The sequence below is a fragment of the Lathamus discolor genome, chromosome 2, assembly GCF_037157495.1.
Source record: "Lathamus discolor isolate bLatDis1 chromosome 2, bLatDis1.hap1, whole genome shotgun sequence".
Classification (NCBI taxonomy): domain Eukaryota; kingdom Metazoa; phylum Chordata; class Aves; order Psittaciformes; family Psittacidae; genus Lathamus; species Lathamus discolor.
This window is the reverse complement of record NC_088885.1, coordinates 117,265,256-117,284,623: the sequence shown is the minus strand read 5'-3', so window position 1 is coordinate 117,284,623 and position 19,368 is coordinate 117,265,256. Positions and strand designations below refer to the sequence as shown.

General features: G+C 41.6%; 1 protein-coding gene across 2 annotated transcripts in view; it reads right to left on the bottom strand.

Annotated features, from left to right (window-relative positions):
* LOC136008662 (chloride channel protein D-like) overlaps positions 1-19,368 on the bottom strand; it is a 79,406-nt gene that overhangs the window by 43,283 nt on the left and 16,755 nt on the right. For both annotated transcript variants that reach the window (XM_065668236.1, XM_065668237.1), the window contains 4 exons: positions 18,003-18,085; positions 13,561-13,661; positions 12,913-13,084; positions 10,912-11,083 (listed from right to left, as the gene is read on the bottom strand). In XM_065668236.1, the coding sequence (XP_065524308.1) occupies positions 10,912-11,083; positions 12,913-13,084; positions 13,561-13,661; positions 18,003-18,085 (528 nt within the window). The remainder of the gene's footprint in view (positions 1-10,911; positions 11,084-12,912; positions 13,085-13,560; positions 13,662-18,002; positions 18,086-19,368) is intronic.

Here is a 19,368-nt window from a genome sequence, read left to right as displayed (position 1 = left end):
AAGATGCTATGTAAATGCTTGATTGCTTGTTTCGGTCCCTGCAGGCCTATAAATACACCTGTTTTGACAGGTTAAGGCAATGGATGCAAGTGATATCGGAAATGGTATAGGTGATAGCAGTGACTTGCCAAGATCCCCTGGAAAGATATCTATCAGTGATTTTCTGGTAATCCATCTCTTTATCTCACAAGTGTAGCAGACACAAAACCCCAAGAGGAGGTTTCAAAGCCGCCTAAATCCACGTCTCAGGACAGTAACACTGGTGCGTATTGTGTCAGGTGATCCTTCTAGTAATAAAAATAGCAGCAGCATCAAAGTGCACTGCTGAATATGCCTAAACATTCAGCAGGCTCATGTATTAAATCTTTTCAAAACAAACACTGTACTGTATAATAACCCGGCTAAGCAACCTTGTACTTTAAGCCATGTTTTTGCAGAATTCTCTGAATAATTACTCATGAGTATTTTTTAGATAAGACAGACAACTGCAATGACTCTCTGTCATATTTAAGCAGTGCTAAAACCAGTGCTAAACATTTATAGAATGCTATGACTCTCATGGCCTCAGCTCCTGTGGTCTAGAAAAGACTGGAAAAGAAAGAGCCCCATGACTACAGACAACTTCAGACTGCAGTGGGTTTATGGAGGCTATTTGATAAATGCTCTATGCCACGGGATGCAAACCTCATTTCATCTGTAACTTCAGCAGGAGGTTAGACCTTAAATTTCAGAACAGAAAACTTACAACAGCTTGTTGTTGTCAAAAAGAGCATAGGTTTGCTTGTCCTTTCACCGAGCTTCCAGATTCTTAAAAAAGTGTATTACAAAACCTGAGGCTCTGAAACTGCTCACCAGCCCCTTCTCCACGAGAGTAGTATTTCACTTATTTCATTTTCCAGACATGCTATTGCCAAAAAACACAGGGTGCTCTTCCCCTAGTTGGAACAAATTCAACAGAAAATAGTAGGACGTCATCTATTTAAAGTTTACTAATTATGCATTGCTACAATTACTGATTATGCATTGTTACTCCAGTTATTTTGGGATTTCTTTGAGTGAGACTAGGGTCAGTACAACACTACTCTGCATCTACCCTTCCTTGTAAAAAGGTGACAACCCTTGCAATCAGGTTCTGAAATAATGTTAAATATACCATTAAACACAACGGGCTCCTCCTGACAGGCCATGTAAGCAGAGTGAAGGCTCACCCTGTTAGGAATAACTGTAGGCTTGGGGATTTTGGGAAACTCTTTTGACTAGTGTTTAAACTCTTCATTAGAAAAAAAATGAGGCAGCTTAGTAATAGAAAATTAGGCCCTGTCAAAACAACTTCTGTTAACCGTCTCAGGTGTAGTCGCGAACATTAAGTGAGCCCTGAAGTACTTACATGTGATGGGCTGATGTACTGAACAGCCCAGCACTGGAAAGAACCTGCCAAACGAGTTTCCAAATAATTAAGCATTTCCTCTGCCCTCTTCCAAGGAAACATGATGTGAAAATTCTTGAATACTGCATATTCGTCCCAGTTTCTGCAAAACAGTTTCCTTTCCCCACCAAAATCACATGGAAAATCAACAACATGGCATTCACTCCTGTGGAGTTAAAATGAAGACTGTGGCCGTCCGGAGAATCCTTACCAAAGCTAGGTCCAGTATTGAGCAACCCCAATGGAGTAACTGTACTGAATCTAAACCTGAGTGTGCACATACACCTTCCTGCCTTTCTGCTAAGGCCTCCATAGTACATGCCTTATTAACCAGCAGCACAAAAAAGTGCTCCCTCATCCGGAACACATACATGTGTACTCATTCTAAAGCAAGGGTCAAAATCTTCTCTCAATATCTTCTCTATAGCAGCGCAGCAGGACAGATGCTGTCATGACCTGTCATGAGCTGTATTATTTTCTTACATACGAATGACTCTTCCAGCAGGCAGCTGTGTGCTCCTTACAGTTTTCTCTCCAGAGCACCAGGCTGTGTTTCCTCTATGAGCCCAATGTCCCTTTCACATGCTTTTATCTTGAACAAGTCAGAGGAAGGCACCATCACAGATCTTCAAAGGCCTGTGCTGCCAAAGCGCACTGTGAAGGTGTGTTAGATTTTGCAGTCCGTCTTTGCCTCTTCCCTCCCAAGCACTGCACACACTCTGCTAAACAAGGAGGAGAAAGGGAAAAGTACAACTTGAGCCTTCCAAACAAATTTCTTTTCTTTGAACAAGGGTCAGGCTGGGGAACAGTGTGAGATGGCAGCAGCATAACCAGAGTAACCCGAGGCCAGCCTTCATGCCACATGATCCGAAGCACCAGACAACTCCACTCCAGCTATCTCAACAGCTGTGCAACTTTGCCTTTTCTAAAGCCAGGCAGTGCTGTTTCACAAGGTGTACCAGCAACTGCAGAAGTCACCAGCTGCTGCACAACTCACCATGGACAAGCACCTGTGCATCACTGCCAGTTTGGGGTGTTTTCTTTAGAGATGCAGGAAGGCAGCTCAGCTCTGGCTCTGCAAGCTTGCTGAGACACAGCCATCAGGCACCAAAGAGATTTTTCCATCATTACTCTTTCATATTCCAAAATGAGGCAAGAGCCAGGCATTAGGACAGGACCCACTGGCTACCATTTATGCTCCTCTTTTCTGCAATGCTAATATTTTCCACATGCCTTCATGGCTTTCCTTCCATGACGGTCTCCATTCAGTCTTGCTCACGACAGCACGACACCTTTCACCAGCATTCCCCCCATCACCATGTGCATCCTGGACCCAGTCTTATTCTTTTTCAAGAGAACCAGGGAAAACATTGGAACTGCAATAACAAAACACGTTGTTCTGCTCATCCTGAGCAGAGGGGAGGTTGTGCTCCTCCTCAGGGGTTTGCCTCTCTCAGGACCTACAGAAGGAGCTTCCTTCCCATCGACAGCCCATGTCCAGCCCAGCAGCTGCTGGGTTGTGTAACCACTTGCTCCTGTTTCAGCTGGGTTCCATAATCAAACAGGGATTCTTGGCCCTGAGCCCCCATTCATTAGAGCCCCCGGTTACATGGGGTTTTTCATTCAAGATGATAATAAACCCCTCAGGCTGGAGACAAAAGAGATAGGCTTATTGTGGTAGCTTTTGTCCCAGAGATAAATCATTTTCTCAAAATTTGGGAGGGGGAAAAAAATGCTGTTGGCAACATTGTGAAGGATTTAAAGTTAAAAATATAACACAACTTAATGGTTTCTGATGCTTTTCATGACAATGGAACCGAAAAATGTTTTTAATTTGGAAACAAATTAAATTTGGCAAAGAGTTAGCACATAAGACAGCCCAATTGCATTTTGTAATTAAAAAAAATTAAAACCAGATAAGATACTGTGAACTAAAAATAACTCCTGCACATTAAATTCTCATGAACTTTCATTAAGGTTTGTATTACATGTCCCAAATGTACAATAGTATGCTGTAATACACTAGATGGCTTTACTTATAAAATACCTTGAAAGCTACTGAAAGCTAGAGCCAGAAAAATGACTATATAAAAATGTTATCTTCTCACATTACAACTTCATTTCCAATGTGTGTATTTAAAACAGAGATGCAGTCTCAATTTCAGTGTTTCAGATGCACAACTGAACTTTCTGAAAGTTCAATGCCAATTGAATCCATGTATAATTCAGTCATGTCTGTTTGTTTTACTGATAAAACCCTGATGCCAAAGCTGAAACAGCTATATTAGAGATAAAGCCGGATTCTCTTCTAATTTGTGAATTGCCTACAGACTAACCGACTGCCCCATAGTTGCAGCTCTTCTTTACAGATGATGAATGAATGAATCAGAGGAGGCTTGCTCTGACTTTCTTGGGCTGGGTTCACAAGGCTACCATCCAGAAGGAAAAAGGGATTTCTTTTGGTTTTCCCTACAAGCATATATTTTTTTACGGAATGTCCCAGTGACTTGACAAATTGTTTATCATCTCTGTACAGCAGTATTTCTTTTAGGTTAAAACCCAGAAAGCTTCCATTTGGAATGCTATTTTGACATCTCTAGAGAATTTTAAGCTTGGATTCGGTTTGGTCTCTCAGATTAAACTACTTCTCCCACGATGCACCATGTATTGCCCTCTCCTTCCTCAAACATAGGAAGAAAGTCTCTGGTGTTTTGTGAGAAATATTTCACTCCTTACAGAAAAATGCTAACATGAAACAACAAAGCTTATAGCAAGACATTTTAAATATTTTTTTGCTTTATTTCATAGAATCATAGAATCATAGAATAGTTAGGGTTGGAAAGGACGTCAAGATCATCTAGTTCCAACCCCCCTGCCATGGGCAGGGACACCTCACACTAAATTATCTCACCCAAGGCTTCATCCAACCTGGCCTTGAACACTGCCAGGGATGGAGCACTCACAACCTCCCTGGGCAACCCATTCCAGTGCCTCACCACCCTAACAGGAAAGAATTTCTTCCTTATATCCAATCTAAACTTCCCCTGTTTAAGTTTTAACCCGTTACCCCTTGTCCTGTCACTACAGTCCCTGACAATGAGTCCCTCCCCAGCATCTCTATAGGACCCCTTCAGGTACTGGAAGGCTGCTATGAGGTCCCCACGCAGCCTTCTCTTCTCCAGGCTGAACAGCCCCAGCTTCCTCAGCCTGTCTTCATACGGGAGGTGCTCCAGTCCCCTGATCATCCTCGTGGCCCTCCTCTGGACTTGTTCCAGCAGTTCCCTGTCCTTTTTATGTTGAGGACACCAGAACTGCACACAATACTCCAGGTGAGGTCTCACAAGAGCAGAGTAGAGGGGCAGGATCACCTCCTTCGACCTGCTGGTCACACTCCTTTTGATGCAGCCCAGGATGTGGTTGGCTTTCTGGGCTGCGAGCGCACACTGAAGCCGGCTCATGTTCATTTTCTCATTGACCAGCACCCCCAAGTCCTTCTCCGCAGGGCTGCTCTGAATCTCTTCTCTGCCCAACCTGTAGCTGTGCTTGGGATTGCTCCGACCCAGGTGTAGGACCTTGCAGGTTTTCAATGGAATGTCCAAGGATATTGTAAAACCAAATCTGAAGGCCTCATTTTCAGTCAAAAATAGAGTAGAAGGGAACTTTTTGAAACCATTCTAAGTAGGGTGGTGCTGAATAAACAAGCTACTGCCGATTTCCCTGCTTTTGTCACTCCCATCACAAAGCTAGGCACTGAAGAACATTTTGCTGTATTGACCATAAGACCATACTGATCTTATTTGACCATAAGATTGTTTATGTAAACAGAAATTTGTGTATTTCAAATCAGCCTGTTCTCCTGCTTGCTGGTACACCAAAAGCATACTCAGCACTCAGAAACGTCTTCCCCTCACAAGTCAGCAAACTATGATCCCTATCCAGGAAAGGATTACACTTTGGATGGCATTACGAGTTTGGAAGGAAGCTTCCTTCTTTTCAAATAATCAGATGTTGCACCACATTTTATGCGCCAAAAAACAAGACTGGTTTCTTTTAAGACCAGAAGGACCGATTAAATCATTTAGTTTGAGTCTTGCAAAGTACCCTTGTGCTGTAAGACCTGCCCTGAAGAGCTGTCATGAACCAAAATCCAATAGCCTCCATGTTCTTAAGCACACAGCAGAACAGTGCCACAGCTCTTGAGCCCTGTTGCTTTGCTGTCAGCTGCTCTTCCATTTGGGAAGAACAAGAAGGGCACCGGTACACAAGCCCAGTTTTGTGCAAGTGCTCATTTTGTCCATTTAGTAACCTAGCAAAAAAAGTACAGCAACCTAGGTGTAAACTATGCCTCACAGAAAGGCACCTGCACTTCAGTTGTGTTCTAGAGTCAGCTGTTTAAAGGGTATTTTTATTGTTGCCTTCTCTTACCAGAGAAAGATCCAAGGAGACTGCAAGTACACAAACAAGTCCCACATAAGGCACAGGCTGCACTGAAGACCCTATGCACTTCTAAGTCCTCCAGCTCTGCAAGAGCACCTCCTTGAATAACACCCTCCTTTTGCAGGCTGCCCTCCTTGCATAAACAACAGTCCTGGGCACTCATAAAAGAGAGGGAGACAACCCCTAGAGAATGGCCAAGCACCACAACCATTTCATACCATGAGCTGCTTCTGTCCTTGTGGTCCTGCTCAAGGAGCAGAAGGGAGGAAAGAAAAGCAAAAAAGTGCACCCAGTGGAGGTGAAGGCTGCCCAAGGCAGGACACAGGAGAAGAAGCACATGCACCATCAGAGCCATCCTTCCTCCCTTCTCAGGGACACCTTGCCCTGCAAGCAGTCAAGTGAAACAGTGACAGGTAATGGGAGGCAGCAGGCAGGCTGGAACTGAAAACTGAGCAAAGGTTATTCATGTTCTGACAGATGTGCAAACATCACAGGGAAAGCAGTTCAACAACAAATGAGCATTTCTACTAAAACACTCTCTGCTTCTAAAGAGCTTGGGGGAAAAAAAAAAAAAAAAGAAGAAATAAAAAGCAGCATGGAAGTTAATCATATGCCCCCCAAAATCACTCAAAAGAGTACAATACTAATAATTTGCAGAGGTGAGCAAGGAAAGTCACAGAAATGCTTTAAGGTATAACCGGGTACCAACCAAGACGCAAATATGTCTCCTGGCCTCCAGTCCATGGCTTTCCAACACCACAGCAGAGGAAGCTGAAGTGGAAAATAACACTATCCAACTACACCCAGCATGTTGAAAGGCACAGCTGCACAGACTTACTTGCATCCATTAAACAAAAAGAAATCATAGAAGTTACACCCATTAACATTTACATTTAATCCATGCCCAATGAATAACAAATTGTTGTGCAGTTAATGTGGCTTATCCAACTTTGCCTGTAGAACAGAACTGCCACCCATTAGATCAAGCCTCACTCAGGAGAAATGTGATTTAAATCTATGAGGATTCCTGGCCCCCTGACGGTCTCTTTAGCTGCAACACAGACAAGCAATGCCATGAGCAGCCAGGATTGTTTCCGCTGCTTGGCCTTCAAGCACCAGCTATGCGATATTATCTGACACCTCCACTCAACAAGGACAGATTCAGAATTTATATTTGATTTAGCATTTTCAAAACCACCCTTCCTGCTTTCATCATCATTACTGCAAACGGTTTGGAAATGCAGCATCTTGCGCCCTACAACCACTGAGCAACACAGATCTCTTGTGGAAAATTTGCACTGGAGACCCAGTAGATTTTACGTATATTCTAGAAGTCTTGTGCTTATTTTCCGAACTTCATATATCACCATTCTGCTCTTTGTATAACCTCCCTCTAGTTAGTCAGACTGGATTGTTGCCTGTGCTGTAGTCTCACGTAACGCCTGTAAAACAAGATGTCTGCCATACCTACAGTATGTGTGGACACACAGCCAACACTCTGCTTAACCTTCTTATGAATGAGGAAGTGAGAAGGGCAGCCACAGAATCTGCAACAATGCATCCTGCCTGTAATTTCAGGTAAGCACATTTTGCCTAAATTAGAAGTACTGAAGAAATACAGAAAGAGAAGAGAAGCTGGAGTTTCACTGTTACTACCTGCCAATACAGTTAGTTTATTGCACTAACTCAGATGACCTGCAACTCTGCTGTGAAGCATGTCAGAAGTATACATTACAACTATGCAAAAAATAAATGTTCATTTTCATTTCTTAATGGAATGTGTATAACAAATACACCACATTTCCTAACTATAGGACAGCGGTCACATAGAGCACTGTAGTTTATTACATAAGTGCTCTGACAGCGTGCCTGTCTTGATGTAGGCGTCAGAGAGCAGAACGCACAATCCTGATCTCTGAGCCTTCCATACTGCCTTATGAACCAGATGATTTTACATACAGCTTGTTATTTCTGCTGCATTGCAGACTTGGGCAGACATCAACAAGCAACTTTTCATAACGCTCTGAACCACCATCATATGGTCATTTTCTTTCAGTACCAACATCATGCCCGTTAGCACAAGCCACTCATTCACAGCAGCCACACCCGCCATTAGCAAGAGACTGAAGGACAGACCTTAGGCTATTTAATCCTCTACAGACATTTCCCTTTGGTTTATATAACGACATTGCATTTCCCTTTCCAAATCCCGAGGAATATTCTGTTTTCTCCTTCAGTCTGCGTCTGTCAAAAGCCTGATGTTTCAGTGTTTCACACTCAGAGGAGGGTTTTGAGTCTTAACGTTTTCAGAATTAATTGCATTCCCCATACCCATCAGAAGAGATTTCTTGGAGAAATTAATTAGGCCGATAAACTGCTTTAATTCTGTTTGAACAGAGGAAGAAAGAAAGCAGGGAGACTCAGGGCTATTTTCTGTCATGTGGAACAGAAAGACAGGCAACTCCAAGGACAAATGATCCAAGTAAGTATGTATCAAGCTTCTTTCAGCTTGCACACAGAGGCATCACCAATAGTGGGCAAGAACACTAATCCTAGGCTAGCCCAGTGCCACCTTTCCTCTTTAACCCTTGCAAGGCAGTGTTATTGAGAGGTAAAAATACAAAAGGAACGATAAAAATACAGACAGACCCAGGGACGAAACACACTGTAGGAGATGCTATTCCTCTTCCCACATCCAGAGCACCCTGAGGCCAGCAAGCTCAGGACACATGACACGGGAAGGCAAGTCATAAGGCTGGTCCTTGTACTTGCCAAGGAAAATATCACCACATCTACTGTTTGCCACAAAGAGCTGAGGATGAGGGTCGAGTGTCAGCATGGGGGGTAGAAAGAGGCAGCCAAAACAGAAAAGGTGGGCAGATGCCTGTGGGGTCTGCCATGAGAAAAAAGGAAAGCATCTTACAAACCTGTTCACTACAAGTCCCACATTCATAACTGTTTCCAAATGGAAGGCTGTGTGAAAAGCCAAAGCAAACATTCTCAATTCTTTTTTGAACCCATCAGACAATATAGGAAAAATATGTGCATTTTATGGTTTGAGGGCACAACCTTTTAATTATGTGTTTGCATTGTCATGTCCAAGACCTTTTTTCTCCTCAAAAATTAATATTTCCTCAAGCAACGCAGCTATTTATTTTGGAGGAACATGAATTGAAACACGGGCCGCCTCTGCAGAAAGAGGCGCAGAAGAGTAATAACATGACACCTAGGGGAATTCAGAACACATTGCAATGCAATCCTCAGCATTTTTCTAGTGCCTTTCCAATGGAGTTTCTTACAGTTCTCTTAACAGTTTCCAGTTATTGTTTTGTGTATGCTGTACATGCATGCTCACGGAGGCACTTGGAAGAAACGGGCAAGTGCAGGTAATGGGGAAGGTAGGGAGAAATTGAAGCAGATAAAATGTAGGCTTTTTCTCTCTACTGGAGCCGAATGAAACATAGGTCTGTCATCCAAGACCAGCAAGTGTTCTGGCACATGATCACCTCTCACTTCCCTGCAACAAAGGACAGCCTCATGAGCACAAAGCTAAGGAAGATGTCAATCATCTGCTTTTGCCACTAAAGGCTTTTAATCTGCAGCAAGACCATAAAGTAATGGTTTACAAATGATACTTAAAATGTATTGAGCCACTGCAAGAAAATTCAGGCTTACTTTGGAAAAGAACATTACATTTTAGTGGTAACTGGGCCTCTCAAAAACCTTATACCTAGTGTTCAGGCACCAACTTCCCCCCTTTCCAGTCTTACAGACTTAGTAGCTGGCCAACAAATCATACAGTAACTTCCAAAAGATGCATAACCAATAATAGAAGCAAAAATATGAGTGCATTCGTACTTAATAAATGAGTAAATGCTAAAGTTCCAAAGGGAAACTGAAAGAGGAGTGTTCCCATAATCAATCTTATTATTACTTCACAATAGAGAAGTTTTCCTACGCTTACAACACCTTTCAAGCTAAAACATCAGAAAAATGCTTCTTACACAATTTACACAATGTATTACTAAAACTCAATTCAGAGCAAGTGCCTCTAAACAGCTGCTTATCAAACACTGCGCAACAGCCTACTGGGAGGGAAAATTCTGGCTTGGTCACCCTGGGTGAATTCGGACATCTGCAAAGATTCTAATGAGATCTTTCGGGCAAAACCAGCTGGGCAGCCACGACTGGGTTTAGTCATGGGTGAAATGTCCACACACAGTAACACTCACAGGTCTTGAATGTCCTGCCGTGGAAGGGTGAAAGCTCTCCCCTTGTGACCTCAACATCACTTCTCTGTTGACTAAGCTGAATTCCAGCTGCGCCTTACAACTCACTGTTCCCAGGTGTTGCAACTGGGGAGAGCAAAGAACATCCTGTCTAATTATGAGTATTATTTGCAAATCCTTTAGCTTTCAGAGGTTTGCCTGGAAAGCATTGTAGTGCTGACTCAAAATGTTCTGTTATAAAAGGGGAGGGAGGAGGGGGGCAGGAAATAGAAACATGAAATGTGTTCCAAGTAAATCTGTAAATCTCAAAATTTTGAAGTCTATAAGGCATAAATTTACCAGAGAAACCTGGTAGGCTTCCTATTGCATCGCTTGCCTATACTACTGCCAATCCTGCACTTACTCCATCCAGAAGCCCATATTCAGCCCCAACATAAAAAGGTGCCTTGCACAAGGCCCTCAGCCACCACAGAAGTCAGTTCACATTTTTTGCAATCCAAGAAATGAAAGATAGTATGTTCTGTTTTCTTGTTTGTAAACCACTGATGACATTACCATTTGTGGAACCCCAAAAATTAAAAAAAAAAAAAATAGGGAAACAAATAGTTAGATTTCTCAAAGTGCTGTTTCCAAACTTATTCCCAAATAAAAGTTCCCAGAAAAAAAGAAAAAAACCCTCTTCAGACGAGCTAGAAATAGCCAGGCCAACAATTTATTTCTTTGTGGGTCAACGTGCATGGGATGCCTGTGGTTCATTCAGCTGCAGCAGGGAAAGCTCAATTCAACCTTGGCCACAAAAATACCTGAAAACATACTTACCATTATCACAGTGAGGGAGATGGTTAGTCTTGACACACCACTGAAAAAGGAGGCAGCTCCAATGGCAGCAAAGAGACCTGGATCAATCCATGCTCCATATTCATTCGTTTGAACACCAAAAATGGAAACAAGGATCAAACCTATTATTCTGCCATATAAAGCTCCTGTGTACCTGTGGCAAGAAGAAATAGAGCAATCCTATTGCCAGTGACAGTGTTTTCTAAAAATGCTTCTAATATTCTGCTGATCGCATTTTCTGCAGTGACTCCTTTCCCAAAGAAAGTTCTAGCATCCTCCATTTGTATGAGCATTTACTTATTGCCAGTCACTAGCATTAAACTGCCAGATTTACCATACCTTGAAGAAAAAGGACTACCAGCATGTCTTAATGTCCTTCAAAGCCAAATGAGAATGAACTTTAAAGGAATACAATCAAAAGTGTAGGTCACAGATACACGCATTTGGATATTTCAGATAAAAAGCCTTCTAGAGCTCCAGCCTTATATAATTTCTAAAAATGAAGTCTACCTGTGCCCCATAAACCTGGCAGGTAAAATTATAACCATATAACAACTGGGCAAATGGAGTAATAGGTATCAATGACCTGCCCAAAGCTAACTACGAATGAAGCTGTGAAGAGAACCCAGGAGTCTTCAAACCAGCCACATAGAATCATAGAATAGTCAGGGTTGGAAAGGACCTTAAGATCATTTAGTTCCAACCCCCCTGCCATGGGCAGGGACACCTCACACTAAACCATCTCACCCAAGGCTCTGTTCAACCTGGCCTTGAACACTGCCAGGATGGAGCACTCACAGCTTCCTTGGGCAACCCATTCCAGTGCCTCACCACCCTCACAGTAAAGAACTTCCTTGTCTCTGACCTGAACTTCCCCTGTTTAAGTTTGAAACCATATGCTACACTGAAAAGCAAACCCAAAATTTAGGCATGTAATTGCTGGCATGATACATAGCATTTCATTCCATATGAAAGGAACTAAATGTACGGATTCAAGTGTCAGCCAGTGAACTGTATTTGTACAGACATTCACCTTCCAGAAATGGTGATTCATTATTATTTATACAATAGCCAATATATGGTATATATAATCAGATTTGGGAAGCATCATCATGCACCATTACACAACTTTTTTCCTATTTATTCATGCAGTTGGTTAATTTTATTGATGGACGGTGTTCTAGTTATTCTAGAATGGCTGTAAAAAATTAGGTTGTCTGGTCAGAAATGTGGGTTCTGACTGAAAAATTTGCCTATCAGCCAAGTATGCCATGTTTCAGCAAACAATGAATATTACACATTGATTTAAACAACAGTTTGGGGAGGGCAGAGGTGAGTACGCAGGGATAGGGCAAAGGTTGTACATGCAACTATTTATTTTATGATTTTTTTTTATTATTATGTGAATTGCATCAAGCTGGATGCAATTTCTCACTCTCCAGCCATGGAGAGTGAGAGCAAACCCACACTCCAGCCATGACTCCTTGCCTGCTGAACATTAAACCTTTCAGCATTACTGTAAGAACTTTGCCCCAGTCTACCCCAGCTTTCTAAAAGGTGCAACAAAAGACCTAACTGCAGTTTTCTCCAAAGTCAAGGGTGTTGATGTCCAAGATTAAGATTCAGGCTATTATGTGTGTAAGAAACAGACAAAAAGTCTGGATCTGAACCTGTATTTCTACAGTTACACATGGAGCCAGCAGCCGAGACTCTGGGTCCTCAAAGGATTCAAATGATATGTGCTTGGAAGGTGCACAGGTTTGGCTATCATCCTTCCACAGCTACTCTCACATGATTTTTCTTCATTCTCTTCCATAATTTTAACATCTCTTTCCAAGCAAACCATCCTGTTCCACCTATATAACCTCCTCCAAGCAATTACAGCTTTGATATTGCCAAGCCTTCAGATTTACAATTCAGGTTGCTGCTACTCAACACAGGCCTTGCATATGGAAAGCTCAAACCAAGATGGATGAAGCTTACAGCACAGGAATAACCAAACCACTGGCAACAGCAGAACCTGCCGTCCAGCAGCTGAGGATGAAATAAAATGCCAAAGCAGTGCAGAGGGACAAGTATCCAAATTCTTCATGAGTCCCACGTTTAAAAAGATACGTGATCCCTTGCTTCCCATTTTCAACTAGAAGCGCAGCAGCTGTAACACAGAGATGTGGAGAGATACAAAACGTTAAAAGGATTCTTTACAAAAATACAGTTTGTGGTAGTTGTCATTGGCCTAAACCTGACAAAAACATCAGCAGAGTACATAGAGCAGCTAACTGGAGTCTACATGAGAGCTTCAGCACCTGGGGCACTTTCAGGAAAAGAAGGAACATTTGATCTTTCCAGTCTGGTCTATGTGATGTTAATGTTGATCTAGACAAGGAGAAATGGCAGCCATTTAAGCCAAAGAAATACAACCACACTACTTCAGCAGGGCTCCTTCCCCGTTCCTTCAGAGATAACTCAGCAACTTCCCGGCATATTTTGCTCAAATAAAGAATTTAGTTCAGAATGGAGCACAATGTTACTTCAAAGAAAACCTACATTATGAGTAAATATACTTGGAGATCACCTCAAGTTGCACACATTCCACTTGTTCCCAGGTATCAATCACTTAGCTCCCCTTACCTTGATTGAATGTTTGATTAGAATATCTGATTCCATCTGGACCAATCCATGTGCTGGATGAACACCTATATTCTGGAATTTCCCTCTTGAACTGATTCATGCTTAAATATTAAAAAAAAAAAAAAACAAGAAATATTAAATGCATGAATATAACTTACAATAATGCCTGTATAGAATGTGTCTATTAGATATAAATTTTCCATAAAAACTCTACTCTCCCTTACATCTCCCAATTAAGTGGTTTTATTAACTAATAAATCTAGTTTACTAGATCACTTTTTTAATTATTCTACCAAACTAATAAATCTGGTTTATTAATGCTCATATTTTTTAACATCTGTTCAACTTCTTTGTCGGTGACACGGACAGAGGGATCGAGTGCGCCCTCAGCAAGTTTACCAACACCACCAAGCTGCGTGGTGTGGTTGACACACTGGAGGGAAGAGATGCCATGCAGAGGGGCCTTGACAGGTTTGAAAGGTGGGTCAGCGCAAAGCTCATGAAGTAGTCTGGCTTTCTGATAGTCAGTGCCCGCACTTTCTGAAAGTAAGTCTCTTGTAAAGGCTTTATTTTGGCCACCCAAAATCATTCTTAATACTTAGTATTTGAGAAGTTTGGCCCTACAGGTTTGATGAACAACACTGAGTGTCAACATTTTGTGTTTGCCTTATATGTAATTCCCATGATGGAATGGGAATGGAAAAGTTACATAAATCAACTCTCCTCTCTTGCTTCAGCTCTACCTTGTAAAAAGCTTCCTCTGTGGTATTCTAAACCCAGAACAATTCACTTGCCCCCCTCATGGTGCTTGGCAAACAACAGGTTTGAGAGGTGGGCCCATGTGAACCTTGTGAAGTTCAACAAGGCCAAGTGCAAGGTCCTGCTCACGGGTTGGGGCAATCCCCAGCACAAATACACTTAGAGAGGAATGGATAGACAGCGTTCCTGAGGAGAAGGACTTGAGGGTATTGGTTGACAAGAAGCTCAGCAGGACCCAGCAGTGTGCGCTTGCAGCCCAGAAACCAACCATGTCCTGGGCTGCATCAAAAGGAGCATGGCCAGCAGGTCGAGGGAGATGATCCTCCTTTCTGCTCTCATAAGACCCCATCTGCAGTACTTCATCCAGCTCTGGGGCCCCAACACAAGGGATTGCGGATATGTTGGAGTGAGTCCAGGGGAGGGCCACAAAGATGATCAGGGGGCTGCAGCACTTCTCCCATGAACACAGGCTGGGAGAGCTGGGCTTGCTCAGCCTGGAGGAGAGAAGGCTCCAGTGAGACCTCAGAGCAGCTTCCAGTGCCTAAAGGGGCCTACAAGAGGTCTAGAAAGGGGCTTCTCACAACAGCAGGTAGTGACAGGACAAAGGGTAATGGCTGCAAACTGAAAGAAGGCAGAGTTAAAGGAAGAGATATTTTACTGTGAGACACTGGAACAGGCTATCCAGAGAAGCTGTGGCAGCTCCATCCAAAGTGGGAGCAACCTGAGCTGAAAAGACTTGAAGATTTCCTCTCCCACAGCAACACAGGCTATACCCAAACAACACCTAAAAACATGTTTGTCCAACGCATTCTTAAAGCTCTGTTTCGGCAAATACTGTCACCAGCTATTTCAACATCTTGCAGCTTAGCGTACCGGTTATCATGCTGACCATGACCAGCCTTTCTGTATAGCACCACTATTCCTGGATACTTTCTCAAGTCTCTGGAGCAATTGCACTCTCCAAACAGGAGAACTGACTTCCTTCTTCCAGTTTGGAAAGCATCCAGAATAGTTTGGATGTCACCACAACCTAAACTGTAACAATATGAACACTGTTTCTGGAACAAAGAGCAGCAGCTCTGTGGTATTTGACCCACCTGATCCCCACTCAGAACTACAAGGAAAACTTAAAGTGCAGCCAACATCTAGTGCAAGAAAATTTCTTCCAGACCCCCAGTTGGCAACCAAAGGAACACAAGATACTTCCTAATCTTGTATTTGCTTTTTACATTAATCCAACCTCTCAAACAGGAATATATTCCAAATTCATAATGGTCAATAAAAATTAAAAAACTTATTTGCTCCATCCTGCTTTAGAAGTCATAAGATTGTGTAACTCACTTATAGCAAAGCCTCAAGTTCTATACAAATGTCCTTACTACCAGTAAAAGAGTGCACACACAAAAAACCAGCACATCTGAGAGGCAATTTGAAACTTGCAGCAATGCCAAAATAACAGAGACAGAAACAACAAAGGGAAGGGGTTTTTTTACAATTAAAAGACATGATTGAGCAAGAAGAACAAAGCAGAGAAAGGAGATGTAGGACTTGTTTGCACACAGGGTTTTGTACCCTTTTGTACTCTTTCTGTTTGAAATCAGTTTATTTGAGACAGATTTCTCCCTGGTGCCAATGGGAGGACTGCACTGCCATGCTCCATTGCTGCAGGAACACATGTGCAGTAATGAGGCCTGCTAACGGAAGAAGTCCATCTCTTCTGTACCTCCTTCTCCTGCCTCCCCACGATCTCCTATTTCTCCTTTCTCTATCAAGGCCTGCTGGAAATGCTACAAAAACACTACCGAAAGCACTGTTCCAATGTAAATTTAAGAGGATAAAACTATGCTAGAAGGAAGCACTGTCACACTGTTACAGCCACATACAGCCTCACCTGGAGCGGCAGCCCTACTACTGTAATGGTTTAAAAGAAAAAAAGTACACTTCACCAAACTGGATCAGTGCAAAAGCCAAAATTAAAACATTTTGAATTTTTTTTTTGTGATATAAGTCTCACCGGATATTTGAAAGTAATGATGCGCCTGTTACTAACCTGCTGAATCTCCAAAGGTTAACGACGTATACCTGCCTCTGGAGCACTGAGTGAGAATCTCAGATTACTCTGAAATGAGCCAAATCTAAATGATCTCAACTAAAATCTCGTAACTGCAATCATAGTTCCCTTTTAAATTTCTAAGAACAGGAGAACAGTGAACAAGCTTCTTTTCCACATTTATTCTTGTATATTATTACAAGCTTACTAGAGACATCATCGCCACCTTCAACATCTGCATAGCCTTGCAACGTCCAGGACAATTTGGTGCTTAATTCTCTTTAGATCTATTTTCAACAGGATGTACTCTTTATAACTTGTAGCCACACCAAATAAAAAATTGGCACTAAGGCCATTTAGCCTCTAGGCTGGATCAGACTGACTATTTTTGACTCAGACACCGACCAAAAAAGCCATGAAATTATCGTGGTTTCAGATGTTTTTCCTTTAAAGCAAAAATAGTTTTGTTTTGAAAAATAACATTTTGCAATAATTTAGTCCCTAAAATGAGAAAGGATGTCAGGATGAGGAAAAAGGATTTTTCCGTGGCAATCCAAATGGCCATAGTTTGGATTAGTGCTAAGTGACAAAGTTTGCTTTTATAAAGAATATTGTAAATACATATTATAGGAAACAATATTGAAGCAGGTATTGCATTTTGAATGACAGTCCAGAATTGGTGACAAGAATGGGAAAGTGTGTCTGCTTTCCATGTACTTAAATAAGCTGTTCAGAGTCCAGTCACCAATGGCAAGTTACTCAGCATTTCCAGCTCATATTATGCAATATATATGCCACTGCCCACTTGGAAGGAGGAATTCATATATTATACAAATTTATGAATTAGTAAACCTACAAGTTGGTAGCAACCATTTGCAATGACTGTGAAATTAAGCTACCATTTACCTTAATCTGCAATTCTGTTTTGATTCCTCATGGATGTTTCTCGAGAAAGATACTTGGACTGCAAAACCTGTATGAAATTCAAGGAGCTTTTCAAGTGTGTCACCCATAAAAACCCCAGTCACTCGGCCACGTATTCTCTGCCTGCTTATTAACACAATATGTGTCATGTTAAGTACCTGGATTACAGTTTGTGCTATAGTGACATAGTGTGTTACTTAACTGGTGTTCTTATATAGAGAACTGATCAAAGCATGTACTTCAGACAACAGTCGCTGACTGAAGTTGAGAATAACAGGTTTTTCATCAGTTTCCAGTTCCAGCTTGCCAGTTAAAGCACAGTCTGTCTCTAGGTTTATATACATATCTACAGGCCTATATACATTTTAAAACAAAATTAGGATTTTAAGATGAAAAAGTGCTTGTGTGATACATACAGCCATGTTTCAGGCTCTCTTCATTTTTTAACTCCCTTTAGATTCTTACTTTTCCCTTTTATTTTCTTTAACTTGACGTGATGGCAAATGCCTCTCACTGGAAAAGCTAAAGTGTGATTAAATTTCATTGATTAAAAGCTTGTGATTCTGGTCTCTACATGAATTCATTTTAAACATTCAACTCTGATGCACCTTTGAATTTTTCCATCCTAAAGCCTTGTAGCAACTAACTGGGACAAATGGTTAATAACTGTATTTACATAGACATGCTTTTGATGACTCTCCCCACTTACATTTCAGAGTTGTTTCTCACGCTTGTGACTGGAGTGCACGGAAAGAAATACGGTAAGTATACTGTAACAGTCGTCGTACATACCTGCAGGCATTAAAATAGGTAAACAGACTACTGTGAGATGTAGAAACAGACAAAAACAGAAAGAAAAGTGCCTAAAAACACTAGTGCCAGCAGCTACCACAAGGAAATTGTCCTTCAGTCTTGCCCACATTTCCCAGGAGATCAGCATTTGCTCATAAGCAATGAATAAGGCTCAGATTCATCCCATTTAACTTCACAGATTTGACTGTTGTGAGTAGATAACTGGCCTCCAACTTATGGAGGGTGTTATGAAAGGACTAGCGTTCAGTTGATCAACAGAACGAAGTTCCTAGGCATCCCAGCCATACTAGACAGCTATAATGCCTAAAGAGACACAAATATTGCAAATCAAATGGATTAAGAGATTTTGTCAGGTCCTTCTACTAGTTTTCCATATACCCATTTTGAAGTAAATATTGATCAAATCAAAACTGTTGCAAATAGAGCAAAGCAGAAGGTGTTTTCACTGGCTGCTTTGCATTCACTAAAAGCAAAGTAAGTTTTTACACGAGATGACTGTATTTCAATTATGCATCTTTTTCAACATAACATAGTTAAATAGAACATAGTTATATTTCATTCAAAACTAATGTTATTTATCTTAGTTGAGATCAACTTGTATTTCTAAATAAATGAAGATATACTTAAAAAAAAGGTTTAGAAAGGATTTCAGGAGGCATCTGGAGAAAAATTACTGGAACACCCAACTATAATCATAATACATTTTCCAAGCACAAGGTTTCATGCACTCTGTGGATTGTTATAAAACAGCTCAGATAGCACATTTATAGAAACTCTCAAGCTGAGATTCAGCTGTGTGCAGTTGTGACGATTTGTCAGACAATTGTATCTTAGGCCTTTGTTTCCCTGCATGTCAAAGATCACAAGCTTATGGGCAGAGCAAGAGATAGATGAAACTGGGAGTAGTTCAGTCTTCACAGAGCTTAGGTCAGGTTTCGTTTCTGAAAACTTCACTTCGGGACAGTTCAAACACAGGTCAAGTTTTTGCCAGAGGCCCAAAGTCCAAGGGGAGCTAGAAGGACAGCTAGCCTGGAGCCAGTGGCTACACATTTAAAGCAGTAGCCTATCTTCAGGGGAAAAAAACCCTCTCAAGCAGCCTTCTAAAGTTTTGACAGCTCAATACATAAGTATATACCCTTAAACTGTCCATGCTCACCACTGAAACACTGAGCTTTTGGAACAGAAGCATTAGTCAGTGTGATTAAAAACAGAGAAAAAGAAAGATAGCTCTGCCAGATTCTTGGCAAAACATTATCTACATT